At 43.0% G+C, this 17,133-nt stretch overlaps 1 protein-coding gene across 1 annotated transcript; it reads left to right on the top strand.

The window, feature by feature from the left end:
- Positions 1-965: 965 nt before the first annotated feature.
- On the top strand, positions 966-3,095 carry LOC306924331 (uncharacterized protein; the record flags this gene model as incomplete). Its single annotated transcript, XM_079502823.1, has 4 exons — positions 966-1,025; positions 1,120-1,227; positions 1,860-1,937; positions 2,059-3,095. The coding sequence occupies exons 2-4, from the start codon at positions 1,200-1,202 to the stop codon at positions 3,093-3,095; spliced, it is 1,143 nt and encodes a 380-aa protein (XP_079358949.1). The 5' UTR covers positions 966-1,025; positions 1,120-1,199.
- Positions 3,096-17,133: the final 14,038 nt, after the last annotated feature.

Below are 17,133 nucleotides of genomic sequence, written 5' to 3'. Positions count from 1 at the left end.
CGGTGATAAAATGGCCACCAACGTAATCAAAAGTCAACCAAAGAACAAGATTCCTTTACAGGTTCTCCTCACTGGTCAACAAAAACACCTTGAAGACCTTAACAGGAGCCCTCTTACAAGGTTTCTTTGACTATGCATGCACCTCCTGGTACCGCAGCACCTCAAAGGCCCTTAAAACTAGGCTCCAGACTTCCCAAAACAAACTGGTCAGGCTCCTACTTGGCCTCACCCCCCGAACCCACCTCACCCCTGCCCACTTTGACAGGCTGGAATGGCTTAGGGTCGACGACAGAGTACAGCATCTTGCAATGGGTCTGGTCCACAAGATTCGATACACCACCAAGATACCCATGTACCTGTCTAGATACTTCCTTAATGTTAACGAAGTCCACAACACCAGAGGAAGTGCAACGAACTATGTACAACCCAGATTCGGCACAAACAAGGGACTAAATTATTTTCGCTCCTATGCCACCAAAATGTGGAACGCCCTACCAACAGTCATTAAGACATGCAAATCCCTTGACTCCTTCAAAACCGCTCTCAAAGGGCACCTACAGATGGCTGCAATTCGAAACTGGCCTCCGTAAAATCTGAATCCCCCCCCACCGCCCACCCCCTTTTCCCCTCACTGTATATTTTTCTTTTCCCTTTCCCCCCCCCCCCCTTTTACCTCCCTTATGAGTGTCTATTTGTACGTCTCTAAATGTTTTGATGAATTGAACAAGGTGGACCCTCTTGTAAACAAGTGTAATGCTTAATTGGGTCGTCCACTCACAGTTAACAGTCTTTGTATTGAGTTTGTGCTTGAAATTTACTTTAATTCTGCAAACTGCAAACAAAATATTTCAATCAAACTTCAATCTTTTCATAACTAATGCTCTCTCTCTCTCTCTCTCTCTCTCTCTCTCTCTCTCTCTCTCTCTCTCCCCCCTCCCTCCTTTCTTTGCAACCTCCAGCAAATGCATGCACCTCTGCAGATACAGTTCCATGTGACGCCTTGCCTGAAGTTCCATCCATCTTAGGTACTTTAGTTCGGTTTGTAATATTCACCATCATCCAATTTGTCTGTAAATGTCTCATTCTGTCTGTGTGTCTCTCTCTCTCTGCAACCTCCAGCAAATCCATGCACCTCCACCTCTGCCGATACAACGGTTCCATGTGAAGCCTTGCCTGAAGCTCCATGCACTTCTGCCATAATGTCACCTCCAGTTCCATCCATCTTAGGTACATTAGTTATGTTTGTACAAACCCTCCCGCTCACTCAGATCAGCCAACGCAGGGAAGCTGGAGGTACCTTCACTAAAAACGCCGGGACAACGCTCCACACGTCCCAAACTCTTCTCCCTTCTGGCTCCAAAACTATGGAATGCACTTCCCATCACAGTCAGAACTGCAGCCTCACTCCCAATCTTCCGCCGTAGTCTGAAAACCCACCTCTTCAGACTCCACCATGGCCCGTAGCACTTGCCCTAGCCTAGCCCCTTAGATAGCACATTATGTAGACTTAAATAGTATTTTAAACAGACTTATAGCTTGTTATGTAGACAGCTCTAGAATCGCATTTTATGTAGTCATAGCACTTTATAGTACACATGTATAATATATTATATAGTATAGTATGTATAGTTTACATAGATACTCCACTGTTACGTTCTTAGTTTACTCATGATAACTACTTTTTATATATGTGATGTATGCCATGCTTTTGTTATTGCTTAATGTAAGTCGCTCTGGATTAAGAGTGTCTGCTAAATGCCTAAATTGTAATGTTCACCATCATCCAATTTGTCTGTAAATGTACATCTACCTCAATCTTTTCATGACTAACTCTCTCTCTCTCTCTCTCCAACCTCCAGCAGATCCATGCACCTCTGCCGATAAAACGGCTCCAGTTCCATGCACTTCTATGTCACCTCCAGTTCCATCCATCTTAGGTATGTTTTGTTAATGTTCACCATCATCCATCTACATTTGTCTGTAAAAAATAAATATACATCCACCTCAATCTGTTCATAAATCTCTCTCTCTCTCTGTCCTCTCTAATACAACCACCAGCAAGTCCATGCACCTCTGCCGAAATGCCTCCTGCGGATTGGACAAGATTGCAGAAAATCATTGATGATGCTCAACAAGAAGAGATGATGATGGAGCTACAGACTTTAAAAGATAAACAACAGTACTGTAGGGACAGGTATTCTGCCTCTCAAGTTCCAGATATCGTCCTACGTATGGAGACTGGACTGCCAGATAGAGCAATATTCCTCGATGTTGTTTTTTATGTGGGTCTGTTCAAGGACTCTATAGCTTATTTCAGTGGATGGAAAGTGGATGTTCTCACTCTGGAGGACCAAGTTTTCATGACCCTGATGAAATTGCGAAAGAACTACACTAATTTGCATCTTGCCCAGTTGTTCCACTGCAGCACTTGTACAGTCAGCAATGTAATAATCACATTCATCCATGTGTTACATGAGATTCTCTTTAAAGACATCATGAGTGTAGTGCCAAGTAGAGAGAAGAATCAGTTAAGCCTCCCTGCCTCATTTCAGAAGTTCAAGAACTGCAGGATGATAATCGACTGCACTGACATTAAAATAGCTGCTCCTCATCAAATGGACGAACAGAAGCAGACCTATTCTGCATACAGAGGGATGCACTCTTTCAAGTTATTGTTGGGAGTTGCACCAAATGGTGTCATTAACTATTGTAGCAATCTTTTCCCAGGTTCAGTTTCTGATAAAGCCATAGTCCAAGAGTCTGGCATCCTTAGTCATTTTAAATCTGGAGATTTAATTCTAGCAGACAAAGGCTTTTTAATTTCTGACATTCTGCCAGAGGGGGTTTCAGTCAACATCCCACCATTCCTAAACAATGGAAAGTTCACCGAAAGTGAGGTCCTGTTAACAAAGAACATAGCTAGAAATAGGATCCACGTTGAACGAGCTAATGCACGTCTGAAAGACTTCACGATCCTCCACTTCATTCCACCCTACCTTCGTAGCTATGCTGATGTGGTGGTTCAGGTCTGTGCCGTCTTGGTGAACCTGCAGGAACCTCTCATAAATGAGATTAGAGATTCACTTGTGTGGTAAATGATTTGTAATCATCTGAGAATCGAAACTGTTGTGCTTTTTTAATAAATTGATTTAGCACAGTCATGGAATGTGTCTTCTATTACGCTGCCTTGTTTCACGTTTCATATTTGCTATGTAGTGGTTTTCAAACTCTTGTACCCAAGACTCACCACGGCACCAGTGAGTAAGTCAATATCTCAAGTCAAACTGTATTCATAGCTAAAATAGCTGATCTACAAGCGCACATGCATTATGAGCTTGTAGATCTGCTATTTTTGCTCTATCTATAGGCACACCTTGTGCATGGGCTCTTATCTCTATGCAAGGTCATGCTGTAGTACTGTAGAATAGAAAATGAAATCAGACTTCATCCGAAAAATGTATTTGGCCTAGCCTTTTCATGTAAATAATTGGCAAAGAAAGAAGATGAAGAACTTTATTTTCAATTTGACATGCTGGCATATATACAATCAAACATTAAGTTTATGACCGATGCCTTGATCCAGCAGCATCCAGCCTGAGTCCATGCTGAGACATTTGGCTCACTTTGTCAAATCTGTGCTTAACCCATTCAGGGCGGGAACACATCTGTCACCTTATAGCTTTTAAACGTCGGCTGTTGAAACACAGCAGATCTACAAGCTCATAGTGTCTCACTACGAGCTTGTAGATCTGCTATTTTTTTAAATCAAATGTGGCATAAAACTTTGAATATATATTCTTTCAGAGCAAACGTTTTAACTCAAATCTTTGATTCTGGGGGGGTCCCTGGAACAACATTTCTGATGGGGGGGGGGTCACAGCCAAATACATCTAATTCTGGGGTGTGTGTGTGGTCTCAGTCCTAAATGGGTAAATCATTTGCTGACATGGTTTGGGAGCATGTGGACTTGATAGAAGGTCTCCAAAGCTTGGATGTTATCCTTCCAAGAGTCATCACAATTGATCGGGATGATGACCACATCTTTGGTTGTCCACACAACGAAATAGCAGGTGGTTCGTCCAGATAAGTGGAGCTGGCCTTGGACCTGGTGCCAGTAGACATGGGCTCTCTTAAGGCTAAATGTCCCACCTTCCCTCTGGAGACAGAAATCCTTGTTCTGAACTGCCTCTTCGACTGTGAGGTTCCTCTCTCGATAGGGACATTTTACCTCAAGGAGGCTATCAGTGCCTACAAGGCCATCAGGAGAGGCACCAAGGATCCCGCTTGTGTTGAGGAAAATCCCAGACTTCTCAACCTTTTGACCTGTCTCTTTCTCAAAAGCCTTGATCCCTTCTTGTTCATTGGCAACTCCATGCTGCACTGCCTTTACACCGGCAAGGTTGTACTCCCCACGTAGCCTTTTCAGGAGGCTTGGGGTGATCCGCTTTGCCTTGAGGACACAGCCAAAATTGCTGGCTGTAAGTCTCCCTTTGCGCTGGTCATGCCAGTCCTGGTTAGCCGCTTGGCCAACAGTCATAGTGAAAATGGTCTTCTGCTGTTCCTCTGTCAAGTGCATTCTGGACAGGATGGCGGCTGGTCCGAGGTGGCCGCACTGAGCCACAATTTCCGGAACAGTTAAGCAGGAGATAGGGGAAGACTGCTTTTCTGGCTCTGGAAAAAAGGCAAATCCTAACGGAATACATCTTCCGGTTCCCCTCCATCGGTCACGCAACTGCTGGCGCTTGTCTTCTGTCACTGACCCGGAGGGAAGTGACAAGTACTCCTTATCGCGATGGTACATCTTATGGGCAGAGTTGACTTCTTTACCACAAGGTGGCTTTTTCCACTTACATTCCAGGTCAGTGGGACCGATGTTGTGTGTTGCAAAGATGGCCAGTGCTGCTGCATGGCTGCACTTAAAATTCCCCCGTGGGCATTCACACTGTGTGGATGCAATGCCTGCACCCCCCATGGAGACCTGGAAAGTGGCAAGAAGATGTTCAGTGCATCACTCCAAAGGCTGTACCTTATTTAATTAGTGTAGTGCAGCAATAGAATGAGCAACAACTGAGTACCACAGACGAAAAACAGTCTAAGTCCAAATTTAATTCTGACCCCTCCACGAAAAGGCCTCGTTGTCCTGAACCCTTATCTATGATTTATACATTATGGATCAATAGTGTGGACTTACACTGTTTTTTGTCTGTGGCATTCAATACTGACAGTTTAAACTGTGCGAAACACAGGTCATTACTGTATATAGGTAGGCCCTACAGGTAGAGGAAAGAAATATGATTGACTAAGATAATAATACATACATAAATTAATAAAGACATGGAAGTGAATTGAGTGGAATACAATACCGGTAGATTAAATAATCTGTATCCTTAAGCCTTATGTGTCAGCCATCTGCACTTATATGATATGTACAGTAGGCCTATCAGTTGCTAATAAATAAAGTAGTGATATATCAACAGATAGGCTATGGGGCTTAAGTGTACACCAGCTCTCATATGGTGATATGCATAGGCCTACTTATATTCATAAACTGTAAGCCTATGTCGTTCCTAGATACATTTTATTATTATTTTCCTTCAACTAATGATTTGTGAATAATTTCACCTACAAAAGCATCTTCCCTCAAAGGCAGTGGGGCATTTGAGGAAAGTGGCTTTTGCAGGTGAATTTGCCACTGGGGATCAATGAATGTCTATCTTATTTATATATTTATGTATTTATACTTAACTACTTACCGAAACGTGATATAATACATTGCGCATGCTGGCCTTGACAATACCAGTTATCTGACCGTCTGCATACAGGCACTTCTCCACATGGCCAGATTTGAAATGATTCTCCCCTCTCTTCACGCTTTTTTCTTCTTCTTTAAAAAATGACATAATGTCAAAAACAGAAACCGACATGTTTATTAAGTTTTTCTTTATTGATATATGTATTCAGTTGACTCAGTCGAGTCACTGCCAGCTGAGTTTACGTCAACGAGGAATCTCAGCGCATGTTGACAGCTGGGCGTGACGTATATTAGCAGCGACATTGCTTCCATGCACCTTGTAGTTTCTAGGCATCTGCGGCCACATTAATGCCATTTTCTCCAGAAACTGGCTGTATCAAATATTAATGGACATCATTAACGACACACAGCCACCCCCCTGACAGTAAAGCCCGGATGATCGGTTTATTTTTCAAACACAGTTCTTATATGAAGCGACCTAAAATCGCCGATGGGGATCTCAATGCAAATAAACAAATACATGAACCTGGCGATTGACGCCCTCTACTGAAAGTGACGTCAGACTTCGGAGCTCTATATTTAACTTACAATCTGTTTTTAACATTATCCAGCATGCACTAGCAGATCTTAAACTTGCCCTAAATGTAGGCAAGACGAAGTACATGTTATTTTCAAATAAAACAAAAGTGGAAATAGGTGACCCCATACTGTCTCTGAGAGGGGCACACATTGAGCGGGTCTCATCATATAAGTACTTAGGGATCTGGCTAGATGAGGATTTCTCTTTTAAAACACATATAGAAAATCTAACAAAGAAAATCAAACCTAAAATTGTCTTCCTTTATCGAAATAGATTATGCTTCTCTAAAGAGAATAGAAAAAGGATAATCCAAGCAACAATTATGCCAATTTTTGATTATGGAGATATCCTGTATATGCATGCCACTGACAGCATTCTAAAACCCTTGGACGCAATTTATCACAGTGCACTCCGCTTTATTACAGGAGCAGGTTTCAGAACACATCACTGTGGATTATATACCTCAGTTGAATGGTCTTCTCTGGCTCTCAGAAGGAAACAACATGCTACCCTGTTCACGTATAAAGCTTTAATTGGTAAACTACCTCTGTATTTAACAAAACTGCTAGATCTCAATACATCAGCTTATGGTACTAGATCACAAGATATGCTTTTATTGAAGGTACCAAAAACTACTACTAAATTGGGAGATACTGCCTTCAGGGTGTATGCAATTGACCCATTACCACGGGTGTCCCGGTGACTGTCCATATTAGTGGTTGTGCATGGCTCTGTTGTGCACATAGTAAATCAGTATCACTTCCGGCTCAAGGTTCATTTAATTCTATAGGTTATACTTTCATTGATGCATTGCTGCAGCACCTGCTGGACGTTTTACTTCATTGAGTGATATATCAAACTATTACAACTATTTTAACCTGAAATACAGAATAGCAGAAATCTAAATAATAAAGGTTTACATTGAGCATCAACTTTCTAACCGTTTATATGACTTTTTTACGTTTTGCATAGTACTGTATATTTGTATGTCATTAAATGTCCCATGAACTGAATATGAAGGACTCCAATATAACCAAGCCATAGTCCTTTCGTGGGTTTTAAATCCTCTTAGCATACCTTGTATTGAACTGTCTTTAGTGTAGTTTTTTTTCGGCCAACTGGTAATGAAGTTAATAAAGTAGGCATATTCAATAAATCAAGCAATGACATTGTCTGTATTATGTTATTAAAACAGTGAAAGAGTTGGTATTTCCCCCCCTGAAACAATGTGTGAGTCTTGGTTGGGATAAAGGAAGCAAGTATTATTTAAGTATTACATTTATTTCAGAACATGAAATAATAAACATAATAAACATCAAAATAATATCATCAAAATAACTACTACAATTAATACAAAAAAAAAAGAAATGTGAGAAATCAACTGTTCATTTTGAGCCGGGCTACATGAATTCCTGGCCCTCTTCCTCCTCGTCCAGTACGATGTCCACGCCATCTTCGTTGTATGTGAACGTAGCCTTTCGGGGGAATTGGATTTCGGGGGGGAACAGGGCCTCAAATTTGGCCAGGGTGACTGAGATGACGCTGTTGTCGTCCAGCAGCAGCTCCATCCCCTGGTCGGCCTCCATCACCCCAAGGACCTCGCCTCTCCTGCACTGCACCACATCCTGTAGAAATCAAACAAATTAGTTTTCAGTCATTATATTTGAACACATCCTAATGCATATAATATGGCCTTTCACTGTGTCTATCCCAATGTTGGAGCTGCAATGATAGATCATTATCGATAAAATGCAATCTATATACTCTTTGGTTAGCTCTTTTTCTGTGTTTGGGTTGAAATGTTAATGTTTTCACAGCCTTTACATACATTATTATGTTCAAATCTAGACTATATAATTACACTAACATCATACTGTTACAAACATTATTATTCTAATGACAATAGTAGCCTATTACCTCAATTATGGTGTAGTTGGTGGACTGGAAGGATGTTCCCGTGGCAGAGGCTTTCATCTTGAGATGAGTCACCCGGACCATGGCACCCATTTGCAGGCACGGAGATAGGATGGCCTCCCGCCAAAGACACACTGTCCCCTCATGTCCTTTCTGCAATGAAAGAATCACATAGCCATGGGCTTAATTAAAGTATGACTCAAATTATACGGATATTAACTATTTCACGAAGTTGAAAGTTAACACTGAAAGACAATTAAGTGAAACTTACGTCCGTTATTTTGAGGTTCTGCACCGGGCAAGGCAGTCCCTTATCCCCCACAAACTTGCGCACAGTTTCCATCTGTATATGTGACAGAAATGAGGAGACATACGCATAGCAAAAAGTTAAAATTATAACCACATTCATTCATTTGTTGCATGCACGCTTATAGGCTATACTGTATATCTTTTACGGTGTATAAAATTGGAACATATTATGTTAAGGCTACTTTTACGGCTATACCGTCCAACATTTCAAATTTCCAAATATTAAATATAATAATAATAATGATAATAATATAATGGTCGACTTACAGCTGTAATGTGGCCCTTTATGGTCACCAGGCCTGGCAGCACGTTACGGGTGTTTCCCAGGGAAATGGTCTGGCACGGGGGTTCCAGGAGAGCCTCGCACTGCGCCTCCATTTCTGGGCTGATGTCCAGGGGTCTGGTCATATAGAAGCCGGTGTCCCGGCAACACTGCAGGCAGCTCACCCCACCGTATTGCGTTACCCGATAATTTCGGACGATGTAAGTGTTCCCCGCCTTCACCTTTGGGGCTTGCTTCTCGAAAAGGAGCATTTTTGAGACGGTCGCCCCATCGGTGAAGGCGGCGTATAAGTTGGTAACGACCTTCACGGCCTTCGCCCCGTCGTCGGTGAACTCCCACTGCAGCACCTTCTGGGTCTCCCTCACGTTCACCGCCTTCAAGGTTATGGTAGGGAACCTCTGGTAGGGGTCGGCGTTAGGCTTGGCGGATAGAACAGCCCTCAAATCCATGCTGACAACCGATGCGTATAAATTCCTCCCGTACGAAATAATTGTGTCAGGCAAGCAAGCAGACTGGCAATTTCATGGTCTTTTTAAAGTATCTAGCAGGTGCAGTCTGAGCAAACTGTTTTCTAAATACATGCATGAAAGAGGTGCCGCACCAATCAATCGATGAGTTCAAGTAAACAATCTCGGGTTCAGCAGGTGCACACATTCACAATAGAACAACAACAATGTTATAAACAACTGTTGTTGAAGCTTAACTTTTGTTAACCCTTGAGAGGTTCATCTTAATAATTTGTACCGCTATTGGCTATATTGTAGCCTACATGCCTTGTGGGAAACGACTTTAGCAATAAAGATATAAACAGTATAGGACACTACTTCACCTTAAATCTACAAACTACATCATGTGTTATCCTTATCCTTATACCATAAAAAATCCTGCACCAACGTGGAAGAGCGCTGCACCCATGGGGTTAGCGAAATATAATTCAAACTGAGTAGGAGATTCGTCTGGTTTCCAGTCTAACCAGTGTGTGTGTGTGTGTGTGTGTGTGTGTGTGTGTGTGTGTGTGTGTGTGTGTGTGTGTGTGTGTGTGTGTGTGTGTGTTTATAACGTAAAAATACCCCATGCACCCAAGTGGAATATTTCATAAAGGGCTGCACCCACAACTTTGGGGTCAGCGAAATATGATGTCTGGTTACCAGTCCAACGAAGGCAACACCTGCCGTTGAAACAGACATGAAAGAGAGGCCGTCAGGTCAGGTTGTCCTCTAACCCAGTGGTTCTCAAAGTTTTTGGCCGGGGACCCCCAGAAATGCTTTGGCCGTGTCTCGTGTCTCCCCACCCCCAATACAAATTGACCGCTACACTAACCATAATAATAGTGAAAATACATCATGAATAAATACTGAAACCAGATATAATCATTAAGGAAAGTTTATGCATGTACTATGTAAACTCTTCATTTCTCTTTTCCAGCCATTCAGTTTTGTTTTTTTTGAAAATAATTTGGGGACCCCCCAAAATTATTTGGCGACCCCCCGGGGGGTCGCGACCCATGGGTTGAGAAACCCTGCTCTAACCTATATGTTATTTGGTTGTTGTATTTTGTGATGTGGAACCCCGAGAGTGTTTACTTCATTTGATTTGCGCCGCATCTCTGTGAACTCAAGTATTTAGTGTGTGTTGGCGCGCGCGTGCGTGTGTGTGTGTGTGTGTGTGTGTGCGTGGGTGTGTTTGTTGGGTTAATTTCAGGTGAGCCTTTCATGAGCCTGTTTATCCTATATATAATTTGAATCGCCTTAAATCTATCAGCTTTTATCATCATCTGCATAATTTTTTTCACAGACAGATAGGCCTACGATTCTTATAGTTATATGCCTAACAAATGTTTCTAGCTTTGAAAAATAAATTTGCATGACAACAACCAGCTAGGAAGAAAATATTCTGCATTTCTCGTCCAAAAACACTAACATTTGTAATAGATAGGCTATAGGCTATTAATAATTAATTAATGTATGTGTTGGACTGCGTTTCACTGACACGTTGACGTTACTTATATACTTATACATATACTTTATATATTATATGCCTACATATGTACATATCTGTATCTGTACATATTTTGTATTGATGATATATGCATATGGTGCATGTTCTTGACGATCTGCTGCTGAGTGATCAGTCAGCTGATGAGTGGAATTGTACGAGAGTGTCGACACTAGCGTTAACTCCCATTGTAACAATGGAATGCGGAACTGCTCATTCTATCTCAATGGAATAGTACCAATGTTTGGAACTATAGCCCATGGCACCCGCTTTGCGGCTAGATCAAAGCGTGGCGTGTACTATTCCACTCGGATGGAGACAAGCTGCGCCGCTTTCTCTGAGCGCTCCTACTGGCTATACAACGTGCGTGCGCCGATGGTGGGGAGCGCATCGCCGCGGCTTACTGTTGAGCGCGCGTTGATTGACATGTCAGCTCAGTGATCAGACTCGGCCAAAACCATTCTCTCACTCGCTGTACAGTTTTGTTGTTTTGATGAATTGAAAATTTAGCAGTTTAATATTTACCTGTAATTTCCATGGACTGTATAGGGCAGGCTACCTATTCTGCAATCTGTTAATACAATTTGCAATGAATCAATCAATGTTTATGTCGCTCAGTCACACACACGCACAACACAACAATGCACGTGTGGTTCATGTGTTGATGTGTCGTGGGTGCATGGTAAATGGTGCATTTAAAATGGTAAATGGTGCATTTATATAGCGCCTTTATCCAAGGCGCTTGTGCATTACATTCACCCATTCACACACACACATTCATACACTGATGGCAGCGGAAACCATTAAGGCACCAACCAGCACATCAGGAGCAATTAGGGGTTCAGTGTCTGCATGGGAGGGTCTCTTGAAAATGTTAAGGAAAACTCAGCTCCACTTTCTTAATTCATTCGAATTCATAAACCAGTGGAGCTGAGTTTTCCTTTATACCAGTGTTGAGGACTATATTGCCGTTTGTCCATGCACCATGGGCTAGAGTGGATGTGCATAGCCTACAAATCACCTTTGTTATGATCTGTTGATAGACCTGGTAATTTGATTACTGTATAGCTTTTCATTCTGATGTATTCAAATCCTTTCCATTTCAATTCAAGACACACCTCCAGCACTCTGTACCATAACATTAAGATGCCTTTTGACATAATCTTATGGGTCAGCTCATCCTCAACACGAGGGACGATAAGTGCTGTTGATTTTTCTTCTTTTTGTCCCCATTTAGACAGCCTGACTAGTGACTAGACAGACTTAAGTGACCATTCACTGCGGTGATTTGAGCATTAGTATAAATTAAGTAGTAACGCTCTTGTATTTAAGTATACTTTATGTTACAGATTGTTCAAATAAACCGTACATTACCTGTTAAACTGTGAGGCATTGATAGACTATAACGTGTACATAATTACATTAAAACAAAATAGTTCAAATGACAGCATTCTGAATATGTATGCATTGCTGCAACCTGCTGGACGTTTACCGGTAATCCACAATCAGAGCTAGTACTTTACGGTATTAAACAAGTTACAATTTACAATTTACAATTTAGGCATTTAGCAGACGCTCTTAATCCAGAGCGACTTACATTAAGCAAGAAAAAAAAAACATGGGAATACATCACATATGTAAAATACATTTATCGCGAAACATGCGTAAGCTAAGAGCGTGACTAGAACATATCTATATAATGACACTATACATATAAACTATAACTAGAACATATCTATATAATGACACTATACATATAAACTATTGTTACGTTTCCTTCATATATCTAGGGGTACTTAAAGGACGCAACAAGGCTGGCAAGTGAATTCGTTTTTATTTACACCAGTTCAATAAGGTTTTCCTTATGCAATAGACAGGTGGTATAATATACAATGTGTACAATAGGATAGCTAGGATATATATATAATACGGGCACATATATATATATATATAACCCCCTGTCTAGACAACCTGTAAGCGACTAATAACGGTATTTTCTGGGTTTCCAACCAACTTAAAGTTTGGGGCTGAGCCCTCTCGAACTAAGTCGAGTTACAAGGATGAACTTAAATACTATTTAATTGATATAATGAAACCAAAAGGCGGTATGGGGCAAACCAAAGAAACCAACAAAACAGACTATACCTATCCTAAGACAAACAGAACCCTCTAGCTAATCCTAACCAACAAAAAGAAAAAGGGTTACAAATTATCAAACTATATAGACTCTCTACTCTTTCTAATGCTAACAAAATACGAACTGTTACAAAAACCAAGCTCCCACACTCCAAATCATACCTTTCCACTTAGAACAACAAACGTATAATTCCTTGTAACGTTACCACAGTGAGACAGGTCAGACGGATAAACACTCAGGGTGCTCCACACTGGAGACCCTGGTGTATGTTTATACAAGGTGTAGTTTACACAGCTCCCTGGACAGTGTGCTCTCAATATCACAGACTGAGTCACACTGCCAACGAGCTGGCATCACAGCTGCTCTTAAGTAGTCTTCCTCTGGCTGGCCTTCTGATGATGATAGGCTCCCGTTGACGAGGTGGGCAGGTGGAAGGTAAGTCTCCGCCTCCGAGTACCAGCCAGACCTGTGACTGAGAACTGCAATCAGCACTCCATACTATGCCATATCACTGTATACTATAATATCTATATGTATCAATATAATCACCGTATAACATAATATATATATATAAATACCCCTTGTATAATATACAATATATAGAAATATAGTCACGGTATCATATATAATACATATAAATATACAATCCTCGAGTATGTAACACCCCCACCCCCAAAATCAAACAAAGTTTGACCCTATCTCTACCACCCTCTAGACAGGGCGTCTGCCATTACGTTATCTGCCCCCTTTTTGTGTCGAATTTCCAAATTGTAATCCGTAATGAGAATTGCCCATCTCATGAGCCGCTGGTTGTGATTGCGCATGCGCTGCAAGAATACCAAGGGGTTGTGGTCCGTGTAACAGACCACCGGCAACGGACTCGACCCCACGTACACTTCAAAGAACTGCAGCGCAAACAATACAGCCAAGGCCCCTTTCTCCACGGTTGCATATTTCACCTGGTATTTGTTGAATTCCCGGGAGAAATAGCAAACGGGATGGACAAGTCCACTCACGTCCTCCTGCTGCAGGACAGCTCCAGCACCCACAGCACTCGCGTCCACCTCCAGGGTAAACGGGCGACTGAAGTCGGGAGCAGCCAAGACCGGCGCACTACACAGGAGAGATTTAACAGTTTCAAATGCATAACGACACTCGAGAGACCAGATAAAGGGTTTTGTAGGACTCAATAAATTGGTGAGGGGATAAGCAACAGTCGAGAAGTTTTTGCAAAACCCTCTGTAGTAACCAGCCATGCCAAGGAACCGGCGCAACTCTCGAACCGTAGTGGGAGCGGGGTAGGCGGTGATGGCAGCGACTTTAGCCTCAATAGGTCGCACCTGCCCCTGGCCTACCTGCCGTCCCAAATACGTCACGGTAGCTTTGCCGAATTCACATTTGGCTAGATTCAACGTTAGCGCAGCTTTAGCTAGACGAGTGAACACTGTGTACAAGCGTTCAATATGCTCGTCCCAACTCCCTGAATAGACGATCAAATCATCTAGGTATGCATTGCAATTAGGCACCCCCTCCAACACAATATTAACCATTCGCTGAAAGGTAGCGGGCGCATTGCACATGCCAAATGCCATGACACTATACTGGAGAAAATGGTCCGGTGTGACAAAAGCAGAAATTTCAGAGGCACGACGGGTTAAGGGGATTTGCCAATAACCCTTTAATAAGTCCAGTTTAGTAACAAAAGCAGCAGACCCCAAGTTATCCACGCAGTCTTCCATCCTCGGCAAAGGAAAAGCGTCTTGGACCGTCACCGCATTCACCCTCCTATAATCCGTACAAAATCTAGGACTACCATCGCTTTTAAGCTGCAGCACACACGGGCTACTCCATGGACTAGAACTTGGCCGTGCCAGGTTATGCTCAAGGAGATAGTCCGCCTCCTTCCTCAAGAGCGCACGCTTAGTTGGGTTTACGCGATAAGCGTGTTGCTTAATGGGCCGTGCAGCCTGCACATCAATATCATGCTCGAGCACAGTGGTGCGAGTGGGAATATCCCCGAATAGAATAGGGAAATACTTCACTAACCTCATGACGTCACGTTGTTGTTCAGTGCGTAGATGAGTGAGAGTCTTAGGCAACTTAATCAGCATTTCTGAATTACAGAGGCGACCCTCGGGTGCAGGTGATGCTCGCAGCACCAACCCATCGTCCTCCGCAGCCTGTAGATCCATAGGATCACCCTGGCCATCCACACTCTCTGTAGGAGAAGAATGTGGCTCAGCCACCATTAGCCCTACTCCCCTCACATGGAATTCCTTCAACATGTTAACGTGACAGACACGGCTCTTACGCCTCCTGTCGGGAGTTCCAATCACATAGTTCGTGTCGCTGATTTTTTCCAGAACCATAAAAGGACCTGAAAATTGGGCTGATAGAGCAGAGCCCTGAACAGGCAGTAAGGCTAGGACTTGATCACCTGCCTTAAAGATGCGTTTAACCGCAACTTTATCATGACGCCTCTTCATGTCTGTCTGAGAAGCCTTCAGCCACTCTCTAGCCAGAGAACATGCTTTCTCGAGCCGACCTTTAAGTTTGTTAACAAAGTATAACACATTGGTGTCAGGAGTCACGTCAGCGGCCATCAGCTTGTCCTTCAGGACCTTAAGGGGGCCGCGTACCGTATGTCCGAACACCAACTCATTAGGAGCAAACCCTAGAGATTCCTGTACTGCGTCACGAGCCGCAAACAACACAAATGGAATCCCGTCATCCCAACTTCTTTTAGCCTCAAAGCAGTATTTACGCAACATGGATTTCAATGTCTGATGCCACCGTTCTAGCGCCCCCTGAGATAGGCACTTGAGATCACATGATGGACAGTGTTTCCATCACTTGCTTGAATACTTTTGACAAGAAATTAGTACCCTGATCCGTTTGGATAACCTTGCAAAAGCCCCACGTAGTAAAGAACCTGGTTAGAGCTTTTAACACTGAGGTGGCAGTTATGTTGCGCAGTGGAATAGCTTCGGGAAATCTAGTAGCAGCACACATAATAGTCAGTAGATACTGATTCCCAGCCTTCGTACGAGGCAAAGGCCCCACACAATCCACAATAACCTTTTCAAATGGTTCTCCAACGGCAGGAATCGGACAGAGCGGCGCAGCAGGAATGGTCTGGTTAGGCTTGCCCGTCAGCTGACAGATCGCACAAGTGCGACAATATTGGGAAACACTTTGTTTCAACCCCGGCCAAAAGAAGTGTTTTAGGATTCGGGAATATGTTTTTGTAATTCCCAAATGCCCCGCCCAATCATGATCGTGAGCTAACGAGAGAACCTGCTGTCGGTATGCAGTTGGGACCACAATTTGGACCACTGCGCTCCAATCTGATTCCTGTTCACCATTTGGACACCATTTGCGCATTAACAACCCTTGGTCACTAAAGTAACCCGTGCCCTTTGTTTTAATTTCCTCTTGGCTCAACACAGCCGCTAGACATTTCTTCAGTGTGGAATCCTTACCTTGTGCTTGGATAAGGCTTTCCCTGGTTACAGGCAAAATCAAATGATTTTTCCCACCCTCAGTTACCTCCCTCCCCCTAGCAGTAACACTCTGCAGTTGTGTCAACGCTTCAGGAGCGGCAGACAACATTTTGTCACTTGCGAGAGCGCGCATGACAATAGAGTCAGCTAAATCAGAATCCTTCCCCGCTTTACGTGACTGTGCACGGGTGATCACACAAGCTGGAAAAGCCTTAGGATATTTCATACACAGGGGGTCGTTGGCAGTAACACATTCCACCACAGGACAGTTTATCACTTCCAACACAGGATGATATCGCAGTTTCCCACCTGCGATATCATTCCCCATGATAAATGAAATCCCCTCAATTGGTAATTCATCACGCACCGCCACATTAAAGTACCCAGAGACCAGAGCAGAATGTACATACAGCGTGTGCAAGGGCACAGAAATATATCCCATATCCACCCCTCGTATCACTACACTCGACCCGCAGGCCGTATCGCCATTCAAAGGGAGTACACCCGCTAGTATAACACTTTGTTGAGCCCCAGTGTCCCTCAGCATGCGTACCGCAGTGCGCTCAACAGAATGCTGTGACACCGATACTTCGCCATCCAATACAAACGGATCATAACTGGCGTCAGGACCAGAACGTGCACCCACAAAAGCATTTCCCA

Source organism: Electrona antarctica, assembly GCF_951216825.1.
Source record: "Electrona antarctica genome assembly, chromosome: 6".
Classification (NCBI taxonomy): domain Eukaryota; kingdom Metazoa; phylum Chordata; class Actinopteri; order Myctophiformes; family Myctophidae; genus Electrona; species Electrona antarctica.
Note: the sequence above shows the minus strand (reverse complement) of the source record. Positions and strands in the feature narration are given on the sequence as shown.